The following is an 18,001-nucleotide window of genomic DNA, read 5'->3' as shown; positions in this document are numbered from 1 at the left end:
TCATGAAAATGATGAAAAGCCATAACATAGCACGTTGAGAAAAATAGATAAAAAGCCATAGTGTAGTATATTGACAAAAAGCTATAAAAAAGCATTAGTATAGAATGTCGAAAAAATTTATAACAAAGCAATAGTGTAATATGTCAATCAAACCCATATAGTATAACAAAAAAAGTGATGAAAAGCATTAGTATAGTAGGAAAAGTCACACTATAGTCACTAACCCTAACCCTTTCATTCTGCCTCCAAAACACAAACTAAAACAATGTGGTGTAGGGAAAAAGTCCCAGTATAGTAGGACGAAAAAGCCATAGTATGTTGAAAAAAGTAAAGAAAAAGCCATAGTACAGCACGTCGGAAAAAGCCATAGTTTAGTATGCTGAAATATGTGGTAAAAAAGCCAGAGTATAGTACATCAAATAAGAGTGACAAAAAAGCCATAGTACAGCATGTAAAAAAAGTCGAAAAATTGATTAAAAAAGTGACAGTAAAAATAAAAAGTCTTAGCATGGTATGTTGAAAGAAATAATTTAGAGTATCCTAGTATGTTGCAAAAAGTGATAAAAAAAGGCCAAAGTATTGTAGGTTCAAAAAAGATGTCTAAAAAAGATAGTATAGTTTGTGAAAAGTAATAGCATTGCATGTTGACATAAAGTAATAAAAAGCTGTAGTATGTTGAAAAAAGTGTTTAAAAAGCCATAGTACAGTATGTCAACAAATACATAGTATAGACACAGTCAGGGACACTCGGCAAAGCCTAGGATTGAGCTGCAAAAAGGCCATGGTATAGGATGTTTAAAAGTGATTAAAACCCCTATAAAAAAGTCATTTTATAAACATTTCATGTTTTAGTATGCCATAAATAAGTCATCTAAAAAATCGTTGTGTGTCATAAAAAGTTATTAGAAGTCATAGTATAGTATACCATAAAAAGTCATAAAAAGTCATAGTATATCTCGTAAAAATGTCATAAAAAAGTCGTAGTATGGTATGTTATAAAAATTCAGCAAAAAGTTAACTTTACAGTATGTCTTAAAAAGTCCTAAAAAGTCAAAGTATAGTATGTATTAAAAGTTTCAAAGAACAAAAACTGAAAAGATTTATGTTCAATTTTTTTACCCTGGCAATATAGTTTCAGTTTAGTTTCTTTTGAAGGTTTACATTTTATTTAGTTTGTTTACCAAAAATAATTTTACATCATTTAGATATAACCTTGATAGTATGCCATAGAGTCATAAAAAGGCATAGCCTATAATATGTCGTGAGAAGTAATAAAAAGTTATAGTAGTAGTAAAAATATATTAAATATATAGTAACAATTCATAAAAAAGTACTAGTAAAAATATGTCATACAAAATGGAATAAACAGTCATAGTTTACTGTGTCACAAACAATGTCATAAAAACATAATAAATTGTTTTTTTGTTAAATTATTCAGAGGGAAAGAGGTCCCCAGTATATTCCTTATCTTGTATGGGAGTCCATGGCTGAAAGCAGATTGTGAACCTGTGTGTGGCTCCCAAAATCAATTATTGGATACTATAACAAAAGTAAAAAGTTTGTCTGTCAAAACAAAAACTTTTGCAATGTTTTCTTAGTTCGTAAAACTACAACTGGGCTCCTTATCTCCCTTTGGATGCTACTATGAACTATTATTAGAAGGGTGACACCCCAATGCTTGGAGGTGCCACATCCCACTTTTCTCCCAGGTCCTTGTTGTGGTCATTTTGGAGGAAGAGAACCTGAAGTAGGCACCATGACGGGCAGCATTGAGGGACTTGAGAGGTTTGACAGTCCTGGTAAAGGCCGAGGTCTCCGCGTCACCAGACCCTTTAAAGTTGGAGAGTTGCTGTTTTCCAGCCCAGCGTACTCTTTTGTGCTGTCACTATCAGAGAGAGGCTGCTACTGCGAGTTTTGCTTTACCAGGTAAGTTAAGGGTCAGTTTTATCCCTGTGTGCTGAGACAACATGTTTCATTTTCTTTTTGAGTGTTACTTGAGAGTTCATAAAGAGTATTATCTGTCCGTTTCACAACCTTTGAGGTGATACCTGACATCATTTGGCTGCACATCCTTCAACACCCCATTACCCCATTGCATATGATTTACACACACACACACACACACACACACACACACACAATCACACTCAAACATACACACACTCACGTACCCACACACACACAGCACCATTTAGGCACTTTGGGCACTTTGTCATGAATATGACACTCAACAAAATCTATTTTGGTTATCTGGTTCATGTATATCCTGTTCCACGTTAACCCTCTGTGACCCGCTGGGAAAGTATTTGAATGGTGAACCTGAGCAAAAGATTTTTTGACCCGAGTAGCATCATGATTACATAATACATAATTCACATGGTCAGGTAATCATAAATGCATGACTTCATATGCTGTGTTTTCCTGAGATAATTTCAAAATGACACACAGCTATGTCAGTGGTTTACTCATAAATGGCGTTTATTCAAACATTCAGCTCTTGATTGAGTTGGCTGCATGTGTCCATGTGATCTAATCTAATGGTTCTGTAAGGTTCATTGTGGATAATTCACACTGAAGGTACTGCAATGTGTCCTCTTTCAAGAAATGATGCTGCTGTGTTGCTTTGTTAAACTTTCTTTTAACTCAAAAGTCAGTAAGATGATTAGACTCACAAGTTTAAATCTTGTGCAGTGACGTTTTTAATATTGTCCAGTGTTGATCCTCAATTATCAGGTGACAAAAAGTATTTTTAAAAGCACAATTTCCTTTTTTTTCTGTTGTAAAACTATGTAACCCTGCCTCTGACCTCCGCCTTGCTCCAATCCAAATCTAGTTGAGATCCTGAGACAGTTATTTAATTCAATTTAATGTAGGTTAGAAAACACAGCTTCAGGAGATGCCGGCATTTCTAAAGTGCAAAGGGAGCCAGGGGACGGGAGGAGTTTTGCAGATACAGTTATAGACAACCCATTGTTTTATCATAGAGGATCAATAATGTTTGATAGAGCTCACTTTAATGATGCAGCGGTCTCTGCATGGTTGCACCAATCCCCAGCGTGAAACTCTAGGTTACACTTGCACTTTACAGCAAGTAGTGTGTTCCCACTAAGCAGTGTGTTGGTCTGACTATCAGCCACAGTGTCTAAAAAATTGAATGGGACCGCTTTATTTTTCAGTTGTCAAGAGACAGCTGGTCTGTTATAAGGTCAGCTCTATTAATACTACAGAATGTTAGTCAAAGCTCTTCGTTGCTATCAGTTACGACAGGCCACCAGCAACTGCTACTTCTTGTCTTAGAACCATGGAGCAGGACGTTTAGATGTCCATTCAAACACGTACACATTAAAGCGCCTTGATCGTCACATACAGATTCAGTCACAACATTGAAGTGTGATATCTACACACCAATATTTTGTGTAGATATCTACTGAGTTGTGAGGTCTCATGGTTGAGTGTTTGTTTAAGTCTGGGAAAGTACACATTAACCAGATGTTTGAGAATCTTTCAGAAACTATTTAATCGTGTGCTGTTTGATATCCACAATAAACCTGTATTTTTGTCTATTTGCTTATAGGAAAGAGGGCTTGGCAAGATGTGGGAAGTGCAAGAAAGCCTTCTACTGCGGTGTAAAATGCCAGGTAGTAAACAGTTGGGGTTGTGGGGACAGAATGACTCTGTAATGTAATGATTCCTGTGTGCGGCATTGGATCTTATATTGTAGGTCAGGGCTCCAAAAATGATGCTGTATTTCCTTCACAACGTCTACTGTGTGTTGCGCAGTCACAAGCAGATTATCTCAGGAATTTGCTTGTGCACATTGTCTGCAATATGTCCTCGCTAAATTCCTGTCACTCTATTATTGTAGAACTGAGCTTCCACAGCTATGGAGCTAGATTTGTTTCTTTATTACATGCGAGAAAATTGTCTGAGAGAAAGAAAAAAAATGTTTGAGAGAAAAATATATCACAGTGATAACAACAAAGCATTTTATGAGAGAAAAAAAAATATTTGAGAGAAAACGTTTTCATACCATACTTTTTTAAACTCTCAAATATATATTTTTTGCTATCAGTGTGAAAAAAAAATATCATCCCAAAAAAATCTTAAATTTCTCAAATTGGTTTTTTTTTCTCGCTCTCAATACGTGAAAAGTCTTTGCTCTCGATTTTTCTCTCGATGTGAAAATAGTGTCACGTTCCTATTGGCCAGTCGGGTTTAGTACCGTCTTGTCTTGGGAGTCCATGTGAATCATTACACCATTGTAACCGCCATAGATAGATAACTAGCAGCCAGCCCACTTCTAAATAAATACCTTTTAATTTCTAAACAAGCGAGCTAGCATTAGCAAACTAACCAACCAGCCCGCACACCCGGTAGCAACAGCACATCCCCCCGGCCATGACCAGAGCTTGTTTTGCTGATGTTGTACCCACATTTTGCATCCCTGCCAAAAATTTCACCCGCTTTGGCAGCAAAATTATTTCTGCTGGAAATCGCATCTCTTAACCCTCACTACAGCCAAGAATTACATTCAGCAAGGAAATGATAATAAAACATTGATGTCTCTAAACGTTCTAAAATTATAATCATCATGGATGAACTTGACATAGAAATGTATATACCCTGGCTTTTAATCAGTAGCTGCTTTGTCTCATTTTCCCTTTATATTTTTTCACACTGATAGCAAAAAATATATATTTGAGAGTTTAAAAAAGTATTTTGAGAGAGATTTCTTTGATACTGGTGTGAAAACAGTTTCTCTCAAATATTTTTTTCTCTCAAAAAAATGATTTGTTGCTATCAGTGTGATGAATTTTTCTCTCAAACGTTTTTTCTCTCTCTGATCATTTATATTCTTGCATGTAATAAAGAAAAAAATCTAGCTCCACACACAGTGGTGTAAGAGATGACTTAAAAGAGTCCCTGTAGAGAGGATGCACCCTTGTGTTTTAGTTTACAATATATATAACAAAATCTTTTTTACATTCTTATCCGTTTTTCAATCATCCCATGATTTTGTGTAAAAATCACAGGGACCAAACAGTCAACGAATGGTTCAGTTTGCATAAAAGGGATAAGGGTAACATTCAGAATAACACAGTGTAGAGTCACATTCCATCATTCTGCTTAATGTTTTCAGCCAGTAGTAGTGTAGCTCAGGGGCTGTAAATGCCAACTGTTAGGCATTTTGGTGGGGCCTAAACTGCAAATAGTTGGCTCAAACGTATATGTATACAATTAAATTGGCTCTAAACTACAGGGTTGCTCTTTTGTGTGCAGTTACAATATTGATGTGTGTGTTGTGTAGAAAGGGGACTGGGCCATGCACAAGCTGGAGTGCTCTGCAATGATTGCATTCGGAGAGAACTGGTGCCCATCAGAGACGTCCCGCCTGGCGGCCCGGATCCTCGCCAAGAAGGTGAGCAAAAGTGTTTTCTGGCACATACTGTGGTTAATTGATGTCATTTCTGTTAATAATGTCTGTTTTCCACAGAAAATGCAGAAAGAAAGATGTGCTTCTGAGAGGATCTTGCTCATAGATGAGATTCAATCACGTGAGTAAATGCTCCTTTAACGCGTATGCATGATTGTGTTTGTGATTAGCTCTTTAGGAACAACACTTATAAACCCATCTGGAAAGTGACAGATTTAGTATGAAGTGTTCAGAGACCCTGAGTTTGTACTTCAGTCCTAAGTGTCCCTGGAGAGAAAAGCACTATCCATTCAGATTGGATTGAGAGAAACAACCAGGGCCACTACACTAGTGCTTTACACTAATATTTGGTTAGATTACTTACATGTCTCCTGGGTGAAAGCTCTGTGTTTGTTTGACCCATCCACCTCTTTTCCCGCCCTCAACGGACTTTCTCTCGCATAATGTCTCAATAACGTTTCATGACTTCCTGCTTTGCTCCCGTGATAAATATGGCCAAGAATGACCTATACGGTCGTTTTTCCAAGTAATGACAGTCTCAATTAAAGGCAATTCTAGTTTAAAATAAATTTTGGCAATACCTCTGCACACTACTCTGGGTAAATACATGTTTTTTAAAAATATACGTTTCATCAATCAAAATTTCTATCCCTGTTCCTGTAACAGACGTGGAGGATGTAGATAATGAGAAAAGAGAGATGACTGAGTCAGATATTGCCGGACTGCATCGCTTTTTCTCAAAGAATTTGGAGTTGCCCGACCACAAAGACCTTCTCACACTCTTCTCCCAGGTACCACACACACCCTACACACCATACACAACAAACCAAAATCTCTTTGCTGTCCTTATCAAGGAAGCATGGAAAGAAGAAAAAATATATGCATAAATCATTTGATGTTGTGGTCACATGTATTTGCCGTTTTTTCTTTCTCTTCCAATGTCATTTCTTCAACAGGTTGCCTGTAATGGTTTCACTATAGAGGATGATGAACTGTCCCACATGGGTACTGCCGTCTACCCAGAGTAAGAAAGAAAAATCACATGCATGCATACAAGCACATTTTCATTCTGTACTATTTCAGCTACAGATACAAATGCATAGTATATTAGACAATATTTTCTGTTCATTTGCGTTTCTAAATGTCTTTTATTTCAATGGCTTCTATGCATATGTGTTAGTTCCTTCGTGGTATTTTTTGGCATTGGCCATGCATGCTGAATGCTACAATTAGGAGTATTTTTTCATGTTTTAAAGGTCAGTATCTGGAGCAACATGTAAAAGATATCCAAAGAGGCCAGATTCTAAAAAGACAACATTTTTCTCCTGTTGGTCATTTAATAGTAAAATAGGCTCCCTGCTGTGGCTGAGGCTGTTAAGTTTTCAAATTTTCCAGCTCCGTTTTAAGCTACTTCCAGCCTGCCACCTAGGTAACAGCAAGGTTGCTAACACATGTCAGGGACACTCATGACCTCTCTGTAAGAGCAGTTGGAGCATAGTGTTGTTAATACCACTTCCACAAATGTTAGTAATTACTGTTGTAGCATTAGTAGTAACAAGTTGGCTTTTTTCACACTGCTTCTGTATCATTAAATGTAAGAAAGTAGAGAGCTTTATTCTAATTTGATTCTTTCCATGTGTCTGTCTCTCCAAAGTGTGGCACTGATAAACCACAGCTGTCTTCCCAGTGTCATAGTCACATATAAGGGGACGTCTGCTGAGGTTCGAGCAGTAAAGAACATGAATCCTGGAGATGAAGTGAGGAGAAGGGACAGCTGCCATTAGAGGGTGTTGGGTTCATGTTTTCAAGTGTGTGTGAATGGAAAAGGGAGCTGAAACTACTAAACTACTACTCAACTACTGAAGAACTTTAAATTACACGATACTTCATTGTTTTCTTCCAGTGAGATACAGCAACTGTTCAACTGAATAATTTGTAAGGCAGGCATTTTTTAACTGTGTTTTCTTCTTTGACTTTAAAAGAAAAATTAAACATTTTGGCAATGAGCTTATTAGCTTTCCTACCAAGAGTTGGAAAATATTTAAATAACTGTCTTGCCACAGAGTGGGATCAATCTTCCCATCTAATTCTTGACAAGAAGGGTTAGAAAGCAAATAGCCATGTTAGCTCAAAACATTCCTCTAAATCTTGAAACAAACTCATAAGGTTGTGGTTCTCTCTCTCTCCTAATCAACAGAATTTTTTGGATTAAAATGTTATAAAAAATGGAGAAGGAGACTTGAACATTGTGATGTTTTGAGATTGAAAGACTTTGCCATGAGCAGAGCATGACAGCACTGCTGGCGTACAGTTCCACGAGAATGACGAATTAGTTTACTTGTCGAAAGTGTTTTAAGACAACACTGCAGAAGAAGAAGAGTGTGTGTTGTTTGAAGGGGGGTGGGGTGCAGCTGCTGATTAAAGTGGCTGGCAGGGTTATTTTTAGACTAACCTTGTAACCTGATGAAAAATGTTGAGGAAAGTGTTATTTCCACTTCTAGGTGCTCATCAGCTACATAGACCTCCTCTATCCAACAGACGACCGTAACAACAGGCTGAGAGAGTTCTATTACTTCACCTGTCAATGCCACGAATGCAAAACCAAGTCCGGGGTAAGACACCACAACAAGTGATGAGTGAAAAAAATACTTAATCATGCAACTGCCATTGCAATTCATGGGTAAAATATAGGAACAAAACTGAATGGTTTGGTTGACTATCGTGCTCTGTGTCCTGTCTTCCTCCAGGACAAGGCAAAGCTGAAAGTACGTAAGCAGAGCGACCCCATCGAGCAAGAGGTCATCAGCAACATGGTGCGCTACGCCAGGAAAACCATCAGAGAGTTCCGGGCCCTCAAACACATAAAAAATATCCTTTAATGTCACTAAATTACACCGTCTCTTGTGTTTTACAATTCAGTTGCACTTTTAATTTCATTTACAGCTGAACGCAGGTTTGTTCAGAGTTTAGCCCTTGTATTGTCTTCACTTTTGGGACCTTCTCGTATCCCTCTGGTCAAATTGACCCCGCGACTTATGTGGGGTTTTAAAAACGATTCTGAAATAAAATTAATAATCTATTAACAAATATTGTCTTTATCTCAATTTCAAACAACTGAGATAACATACTGTATATATTTAGGGAATGCAATCTGTCTCTAGAACACAATTAATTGTTGGAAGTGTGATTTGTTTTTTGTCATAAGGTTACAATTCATGTTAATAATCCACTATGTGATCATTCTTATCTTGGTAAAAACATAAGTGGTCGTATCCAGAGTAATAAGGCAAGTTTGTTGATTTTCAGGTAGAAAAAATATACTTGTACCATTTTTCTTCTTGTAAAAATTTGAAATGGGTCAATTTGACCCAAATACCATACAAGGGTTAAGCTTTCTTATGCAGATATCATTCTTTAGCAATGTAGCTTTCAAGACTCATTTGTTTAGATGTTCAGAGGCCCTTTAAAAACTCAGTGCAGCCCTTGACTCTGTGGCACCCCCTAGTGAGTTGCTGGAGATGTGTGAACAGAGCCTGGATGAGATGGGTGCTGTCTTTGATGATTCCAATGTCTACATGCTTCACATGATGTACCAGGCCATGGGTGTTTGTCTCTACATGCAAGATCCAGACGGAGCTATCAGATACGGCGAGAAGATCATCAAACCTTACAGGTGATGAGAAACAGTTTGAAAAGTTCTCAGGGTGATCAAAAAAAAGAGCAAGCATCAATATGTGTGATCTCTTTCCAATGCAGCAAGCTGTATCCACCCTACTCTTTGAATGTGTCCTCCATGTACCTCAAGTTGGGCAGGCTGTACATGGGGCTGGAGAAGTACTCAGTGGGCGTCGGCATTCTCAAGAAGGTAACATGACCTGCTGAGCTTTCACAGCAGACTTTCATACTCAATAACAACAGCTACAAAGCACTTTTAAACAAGTAAAAAAAAGTCAATCATATTATGGTCAATTAAAAAGTCATTAGGACTGGGTATCATTTAAAAATGATAAAATTGGTAGTGGTAGTTTCTGTATTAAGTACCTCACTTAGAGGAATATACCTAGAAATCATTTACATATTTTTATGTTGTACAATTATATATGTTTGTTTGTACATAGGCAATTGCCATAATGGAAGTGGCTCATGGAAAGGATCACTTCTACTTGACAGAGTTGCGTAAAGAGATGACACGAAAATGACGAGAAAGGAAAGAAATGTTGAACACAGCTGATCCGAAGCGACTGCAAACAATCCTTTCATTAGTAGCTTTACAGAACTGAAGACACCTTTTACTCTTTTTGGTATTAGGGAAAAGATGGAGAGCAGTCATATTTTTTATGCAAAGTTTTGTTCTACAAAAAGATTTTTTGTGTTATGTATGCAATAACCTATTAGTTTGTTGGATGCAGGATACTTTTGTACAAAGGATGCATTTAATGTGAAAGTCTGGGATAAATAATGATTTTCCAAATTGTTCATGATTTTGTGTTTGTTTTGGCTACTTACTGACATGTCAGCTGGGCCCTGCCATTTATCGGAGTTGAGTTGTTTACATACAAGCGTAGGGGGGAGGGGGGTGCAATTCAACAAAATCCCTGTCAGCCAATCAGGACGGCTGCCTCACCACAAGGGGCCTAATAAAGCTGCAGAATGGGCCTGAGTCACAATAGAGAGCTGGGATAGAGCACAGTGTTCGCACTAGAACTTTGTGTGAGTTCTACGCGCTAATTAATGTCTCCAGTACTGAGAGAAAACCCCTTTCCAACACAGGCATTATTATCAGCTAATGGAAACTATTACAAAATAAATGAATGTGTGGCAACAGTCTTAAAGAAAATAAGGCTTTATTGCATAATAAGCAAGTATAACATATCTGGGGAGAGAAAAACAAAAGACTTAATGCACTGAAAACACATATACAAAATATATGTACACATACTCTGAAAAGGTATTAGGTATTTTTGCCAACAAAAAAATTAAGGGGAAAAATTAAATATAAACAAACAGTGGAATGCTGTGTGAGGAAATACTGTCACAAAGAGAAAAGAAGTGCAACAAAACACTTATATGTCAAGAGAGCAGAAAGCTTATACTTATTTGAGAATATATACATTGAAATATAAAAAATGCATGCATAGTTTATTATGTTGCGGTATTTTTAAGGTACCAAGTCAAAAAAAAGAAACTATTTAAAGAATTTGTAGAAAATCTTTTCTCACATGCGCATTATGTACAAAGTTACTATGGAAATGGCTGGCTTTGCATCATGATTCAGGTTAATAAGAAAGAATATTTAACATAACATGTAAAAGGAAATTCTTCAGAGTGTAATTTTATAAACGTGATCCTGGAACACGGCAACATAATAATTAACTGGGTTTGGATCAGATTAGTACTAACGGCTGCCTTTTTAGTTTTTTATTATTATTCTTCAAAAATAAACCAAGACATCAGTATTCTCCTACTGCCAAATCTTTACCTGAGAGTTTGGTAAATTATTTGATATGTTAAAGTTGTTGTCATAACAAAATGCAAACTATTAAATACTGATACAAAGATTTAATCTTTGGAGATAAAAAAAGGAATTTAGTGTACCAAACCCATCTAGAACACTAAAATGAGGAAAGGGCTTGTTTCATGTTTCAATAAGGCACAATGATACATTGTATACAGTATTTTCTGTATAAGGAAACAATTCTCTATTGACAGCAAAATGTGAAACTATATTTATACATGACCTCTAATTCATCAGACAAAAACCTTTCAGACTTTTGAAATGCTTTTGGGTAAGAAATGTGTTAAGACACATTTGAACGCAAGGCACAGTGATTCAAGAAACAATCAACTGTTAAGATACACTTTGTGTGCTTGTGGGGGAGGATCTTAATAGAAATGCATTAAGGACAGTATCATTGATCCTTTTGACATTGACAAGGACAGCTTTCCGAAAAATATAGTAAAGATTATAAGTGACAGGGCAATGATCAACATGCTTGTCAATGCTCCCTTCAATTGCAAAGGTGGCCACAATCTTAAAAGAAATAAATAAAAACATTTGTTACAATGTTAATGTAAATATTGTATGTATTAATCAATACTCTGTTAAAAATTAGGGGAATATTTTACTATTTTAACAGTGATTTAAAAAAAATACTTTAGTTTGGCAAACTCTTTTAGAGAATAGAAAATAGTCATAATGCTGCTGCCATCTACTGTTGATGCAGCATAGTGCCATCTCTAATAATGGCTAAATAATAAATGAGAAATGTAGCAGGCAGGCAATCTATCCAAACTGAAACACTTGTGAAGAAATTTCAAGCACGCACGGGGCTTATAGACATGCATTGGGAAAATGCAAAAACATGCATTCTTCGCACATAAGGACCAGGTCCAAGAATTAAACCCAGGGGGAAAACAACTACACTGATTAGGAGAAATGGTCTACACATGCCTGCAAAAATTGGTTCCTCCCTTGAGGTGAGTTTGTGTGAAAATCCACTAGAATTTCCACAAACTGCCAGAAAGAAAACGGATTTCTATATCTGCTTCCAACCAGCTATTGGGCAAACTGTATCTTTTGCACAGTCCTCGTGCTTTTTTGAAAGACCATTGTTGTTCTCTGGTACCATTCTTCCACATCGTGTAAGGTCAAAGGTCAGGACCCTAGGCTCAGATGAGGCGGGAGTTCTTGAGGAACTGAATGAGGACCTGGTAGACAAACTTGTACTGGGAAATGGTCTGCACCATTAGCATCCTCTGCTGCCTCAGTCCTGACAACATGGTGGGAACCTCGACGGGCTGAAGGGAAGGGAAGAAGAGACAGACAAAACACGGTGATTGAGAAGAAATAATAAAGTGAGAGAAAAGTGACAGACAATCATTTAAGGGTATAAACTGTAAAATGGACTCAGTGTGTATGCAGTGACAAGGCTATGTATTTGTACTGTATGTATGTCAATTACAGAACCCAGAATCCCAGAATTGGTCTGACAGCAATCAAGCCTTCTGGGGTTACAGTGTAGCATTACCTTGCAGGGCAGATTGGAGTCTTGCGATATAACATGATCCCTCGGGATTGCCGAGACCAATCAGTTTACCGTGAAGAGCAACTGGCAGCTATGGCCGTGGTTTAGGTTTGTGTGACAACACGGAGAGTTCAAAACAACAATGGTGGCTCCTAAAAAGGTTAGTGTAGATGCTACAATAGCATCAGTTTAATCAGAATTGGACAGTATTTATTTATTGAAAAAAGAGCAAAGAACGGCTTAAGGCTTTTCTAGATGTAAAAGATGTTTTCGCTTTTCTCCCGATTGGCTTTGGCGAGAGTTTGATAGACATGTGGTTCATCCAATCACCTGCCAAGTATTGCTTGAAAGTGCCCGTCCTTTTCCCAAAAAGTATTTAAAAGCTAAATCAGCGTCAGACAATAGCTTATGGGTTCCGAGATTGCATATCGACCTCTTTTCCTCTTTACTGTTTACCTGCATGCAACCAAAGCCCGCTCAAACGTGATTGGTCAATACTAAGCGGACTCCAACTGAAAACCGGAACACATTAACCTGCCGCCTCTCCTGTATGTATTTGCATTGTCTCACTACAGAGGATTCACTGGGTATCATAACGGGATAATACCTGGTCTACATACCTGGATGAGAAGGTGTATATAGTGTTTTATAAATGTGCAGCATCTTTTAAACAACTCTACTTCCAATGTTTTCAAGTCACATGATTTGCATCCTCATGGTTAAAAAAACATACACATTGGTCTTTTTAAGACGTATAAAAAAAGAACAATGTGTATGTTTTTTATCCAAAATATTAAGCTGTGTGTAAATGTATGAGATACTTGTTCTACATACAGTATATCTTGTCAAAGAAAAAATGTGATCCTAAAAATGACAAAACCTGTCGGACTCTTTGCAACATTGTCACCTCACAGTCCACCCACCTCATTGTGCTCCAGGCAGCTGATCATGAGCTCAGTGAGGATGACCACTCCAGTGCGACCCACCCCGGCACTACAGTGGACCACCACAGGCGGATTGAGGCTCTTTGAGGTGTCCAACATGGAGTTGGTGTGTCTCCTTACAGACTGGATCTCCTCAAGGTAAGCTGCAGGAAAGAAGAAGACAAACGTTACATGTGAGCAATGTGTCTGCCAGCCTGAGCAGAGATTGTGTTGAATGTGGTTAACTGCTTTTGTTGCTCACTTGTTGTATGATGACATTTTCAGAGCATGTGGCTTCTCTATAAAAGGTATGGCAATTAGACACATTGGCTTTCTTGAATAACTATACCTTTATCATATGTGTCAGATAAATATGAATTTTTATGCTAAGCTAAGCTAACGGCCTTCTGGCTCTAGCTTCACCACAGCCGTGAATGGGATATCTTGACTAACTCTGAAAGAAAGTGAATGAGCATATTTCACAAAATGTCAAACTATTGCTTTAATTAGACATTAAATAATGAAAGCACGATGATTGTTTCATCACTTTTTGTCATGTCTTGAAATTCCTACACACAATGATGATTATGACAACACTCACAGAGGAATCCCTGGACATATTCGGGACAGCCCTGCTCAGGCCAGTCCGTGTACTGAAGGTGCCAGACAGTCCTCTCCTGGCCAGACAGAAGGTGTTTGACCTTTAACCCTGTGGTCGCGTAGCAGCCCGAATCGGTGCGGAATTTGGTGGTCACCTTGAACTTGCCATGAGTGGCTGAGTTGTGTTTGGATCCCAGTTTAGGCCAGTAGCGGTGACTCTTGGATCTGCCACCCTCCTGGATGGAAAAAAGGGTGAAGACGGGGGTGAGGGAAAATAGACAATGTGCTCTGACACTTACATCTAATCCCATAATCACAATCATAAAGACACTGTGACACAGTAACACACACACACACACTCTCACTGTCATCCTATTTCTCTCACACAGACAGACGCAACATCTGTGTGTGCCATGTGTGCGTGTGTGCACGTGTGTGCATCTGTACCTCCTCGGCAGTAACCATGGCGATGACGTTGACCCCCTGCTCCCAGACCATCTGCCAGAAGTCGGCACAGGTGTTGGCTAGTGGGCCCTGGGTGGCAATGTAGTGCCACTCCTCCCCTCTAATCATCACCTGGGAAAACACACAACACAACCACACACACACACACAAACATTAGTGCGCAGTGCCAACAAGAATCTGCCTACACACGAGTAAACAAGTTAATCGGCTTGCTAACAACTACAATTCAATTACATAAAAAACTCACACTTCAGCCAGAAATTAATGCATTTATACTTTAAAATATATTAAATGTTAACAGCTTACTTACACACATTGACAATAATCTCATCCACCATTAGAGGGCAGTATAAACATAATTTTCATCCAGTTCAACCAGATTCTTTTTTCTCACTTACAAAATTCCCTCTTCTTTAACCTTCTTTTGCTTTCTCTAATTAGTAATCACAAGGCCACACACAGCACTGAAAACCTTCCCATCTTCAATACACCCCAACCACAGAGCGCCATTGCATAATGAGCATGTCCCAGCTAATTCCTCAAGCCACCTTGTGACTGTAAACACTGTATTAGGAGATGGATGAGGAATAAACAAGGCCTTTTGTTCTGTGGCAGCTACCTTAAATGACGGGGGAAAGTAAGAGGGTTATACCGTGATAGGCAGTGATTCACTGCTGCTTTGGTGAAATGCAAACTCATGCATACAAACAAGCTTGCACACACACTGTTTGCAACTAAGCATGAATAGTGGGCTACTGAGAGCAGCTCAGGTTGACTTAAGAGGGTTTGGAGTTTGGACCACATTCTTTGGGAATTCCACAAGCTCTGTGAGCTTAAAGGCCCAAACAGCCTTCAACAACTGCCTTTCATGCTTTTCTCTGAAGCCTTTCGCTGCTTTGGAATGACCCTACAAAGACTGGCAGAGAGCTGAATGTGTCAGGTTGATGCTCATTGCTTTAATTTTTGGTGTATGATGTGACTGTTGCAAAGTACTTTGACACTGATATAACTGTGACTAAGTGCCAAAGACATAACCCTGCATCTTATAAAAACACTTTGTGAAATATTATATTACTTACTTTAACAGTTTAACCTGTCAATATAATTCTATTCCTCTATATTGGTTGGAACTGAAAACTGACAAATGATGAAGTCCGATTTTAAAACCTGTCCATCATGTTGACACAACACAAATTCAATGTTGAATTATGTTATCTATCTATAGGTTTCTATCCACCTGCTTTCATGTGCATGTATAACCATGTATCTCCAATTTTGGTCATATCGAATTTTTCTGATTAACCAACGATCAAGTGTTCCTTTATGGATTTAGCTACTTAAGCTAAATAAACCATTTTAAAACCCATAGGATGTCCTGAAAAATCCATTGTAACAAAGGCTTCTTCTGGTGGCTTGGCTGGTTGACATTATGGAGAGTTTTTATAGGAAGATAAAAAATATACAAAACTACTTCCCACCTTTTTTTAACACAGTGAAAGCATCACATGAATAGATCAAAGTCTGGATTCCAAAAAGGTAGAAGTTATTATCATCGATTAAATTCCTTTTTACACTTTTTGGGCATTTTACCCATGACCGTCAAGCGCACCTTGATATGCGAGGCATTGATGTAGCCTGTGTTGTTCTCCTTGTTTGGAACAAGCTCAACCCGATTCTCTTCGTATGGAACAACGTCACGGAAACGGTTGCGCTCAGTGTTTTCGGGAAGAGTTGCTGTAGTGAGAACACAGTCTGTCCTCTTCTTGGGCACCTGCTCATACTCAGTGAAGACCCGCTCCTCTTCCAGCTTCAACTCCAAGGTCTTACACTGAAGCAACAGAGAGAGAAAGAACAAGAACAAGAGGAGGGGGTGTTAGTCATTCACATGATTCAAAGATTTCTCTTTCAGTCCCCAAGGGGCTTTTATTTGTTTTCCATTCCATCAAACCCAAGTGACTATTTAGGCCAGAAGAATTCAGAAATCACATTTTGAAACTCTCATCAGCTGAACACTGACTTCAAAATCAAAGAACTCAAGCATGTAAACTGCATCAACACAGCGATAAAAGAGCTGCATGTGCAGTGATGGTATTCATCCTGATGGGGTTCTGTCTTTATTAGGCCAGTTATGTTTGAGAGGACAGCTTCTCTGTCTCTACTGCTCTCTTTATATCACTCTTTCTGTGTAGTTTACTCTCGCTCTCTCTCGGGTCACATTCTTAACATACCAACGGGCCTAAAGGCGATAAGCACCACCATGCCACGCGTTCCACAGCCCACTTAGGGCTTGCCCCCGTTAGCTTAGCAACAGTCAGGACAAAGGTCGGGTGTCACACCTCTACACTCAAAAGGACAGACAGAATTTGGGAAATTAAATGGTGTGATTATAAAAAAATAGTTTTACAGTGACAATCTTCAGCCACGTTTCCTTAATCACTGTCATTAGGTGAGGAACCTGTCCGTTAAAAGGTCCAACACGAATCCTCCAAACAGACATAAAATATACTTGACTTAAATTGGGGCTTGGAGGTTTTATTTAATTCCTTAATCTCTCCATACCTGGATGGTGGTGTGATTATAGTTATGTCTATAATGGTTTGGTTGGATTAGATTAGATTATACTTTATTCATCCCACTACGGGGAAATTTCCTTATTACAGCTGCAGCATTTTCTTCAATAACTGCAAAAAAAAACAAAAACACATGGCGGTTGCCATGATACAAGAAACAATATTGCGGTGTAAGTGACGTCAAAATCAAATTGAATGTGTAATTAGAGTAATAAAGCAAGAGTTGGTAGAATAATATAAATTATTTTAACCTGTGACTATAAATATTGAAAAGTAAGTACTTGTAATAAAATTATATAAATACCAATAAAAAAATAAACAGAAAGTGTGTGGTGTAGATGGGGGAAAAAAGAAACAGAACGGAAAACCTATTGAGCAATTGTGAGTAAAAAAGAGCTCTAAAGAGCTTTGAGTTTTATATTAACTGTACCATAAAATGATAACAATCCTAGAACGTTAAGTCAACCATAAAATCATCATTTAAAAAAAAAAAAAAATAGCACACATCTAACTGAAAACCACTCAAAATAACATGTGTAAGATCTTTCAAAAATACTTTTAGATACAAAGTATGAAATCTAAAAACTCAGGCAACCCCACATTTATTTAATAAATTAAGAGCAAAAACTTTACCCGTTCGTCGGTCGCAGCCTTGGAACCTTCTTCTCCTGGATTCACGGGGACAGGCATTCGGGCCACGTATAGGCCGTTGAGGGCGGCCATCATCAGCGGCCTCTTCATGGAGTCCACGGACATCTTCTGTCTTTCCAGCGTCTTCAAGAGAGAGGAAAATCCTGGTGTCATGGCTACAGGTAGCGGGAGCATGGCGAGACTGACTGACCTGCGCTGGCCTCAAATTGGTACGCATGCAAACGTGCATGTGTTGAAGTGGGTGGGGACGATTTGACACGTGTGTATGTGTGTGTGTGTGTGTGTGTGTGTGTGTGTGTGTGTCTTCTTGTCCATTCTCTCTATAGGGCAAAC

At 38.3% G+C, this 18,001-nt stretch overlaps 2 protein-coding genes across 2 annotated transcripts in view; one reads left to right on the top strand and one right to left on the bottom strand.

Moving 5' to 3' along the window:
• The first annotated feature begins 1,686 nt into the window (after nt 1–1,686).
• smyd2b (SET and MYND domain containing 2b) lies at nt 1,687–10,709 on the top strand. Its single transcript, XM_034899992.1, has 12 exons — nt 1,687–1,926; nt 3,575–3,638; nt 5,309–5,419; nt 5,495–5,555; nt 6,101–6,225; nt 6,391–6,458; nt 7,089–7,191; nt 7,936–8,046; nt 8,182–8,302; nt 8,933–9,107; nt 9,191–9,299; nt 9,553–10,709. Exons 1-12 carry the CDS (start codon nt 1,757–1,759, stop codon nt 9,631–9,633), a joined length of 1,299 nt encoding a protein of 432 aa, XP_034755883.1. The 5' UTR covers nt 1,687–1,756; the 3' UTR covers nt 9,634–10,709.
• Nucleotides 10,262–18,001, bottom strand: part of LOC117961381 (tyrosine-protein phosphatase non-receptor type 14-like) — a 36,555-nt gene continuing 28,815 nt past the window's right edge. The window contains exons 15-20 of the mRNA XM_034899991.1: nt 17,651–17,791; nt 16,057–16,275; nt 14,430–14,558; nt 13,984–14,218; nt 13,383–13,546; nt 10,262–12,232 (exon numbers count right to left, since the gene is read on the bottom strand). Coding sequence (XP_034755882.1) covers nt 12,104–12,232; nt 13,383–13,546; nt 13,984–14,218; nt 14,430–14,558; nt 16,057–16,275; nt 17,651–17,791 — 1,017 coding nt within the window. The 3' untranslated portion in view covers nt 10,262–12,103. The remainder of the gene's footprint in view (nt 12,233–13,382; nt 13,547–13,983; nt 14,219–14,429; nt 14,559–16,056; nt 16,276–17,650; nt 17,792–18,001) is intronic.

Source organism: Etheostoma cragini, chromosome 18 (genome assembly GCF_013103735.1).
Source record: "Etheostoma cragini isolate CJK2018 chromosome 18, CSU_Ecrag_1.0, whole genome shotgun sequence".
Taxonomy (NCBI): Eukaryota; Metazoa; Chordata; class Actinopteri; order Perciformes; family Percidae; genus Etheostoma; species Etheostoma cragini.
Note: the sequence above shows the minus strand (reverse complement) of the source record. Positions and strands in the feature narration are given on the sequence as shown.

What these genes read in the sequence shown, in the direction of transcription:
- smyd2b (XM_034899992.1), top strand. Translation starts at nt 1,757, where the DNA reads ATGACGGGCAGCATTGAGGGACTTGAGAGGTTTGACAGTCCTGGTAAA. An exon ending in GGTACTGCCGTCTACCCAGA is followed by an intron (nt 6,459 to 7,088) that starts GTAAGAAAGAAA and finishes GTCTCTCCAAAG; the next exon opens with TGTGGCACTGATAAACCACA. An exon ending in AATGCAAAACCAAGTCCGGG is followed by an intron (nt 8,047 to 8,181) that starts GTAAGACACCAC and finishes GTCTTCCTCCAG; the next exon opens with GACAAGGCAAAGCTGAAAGT.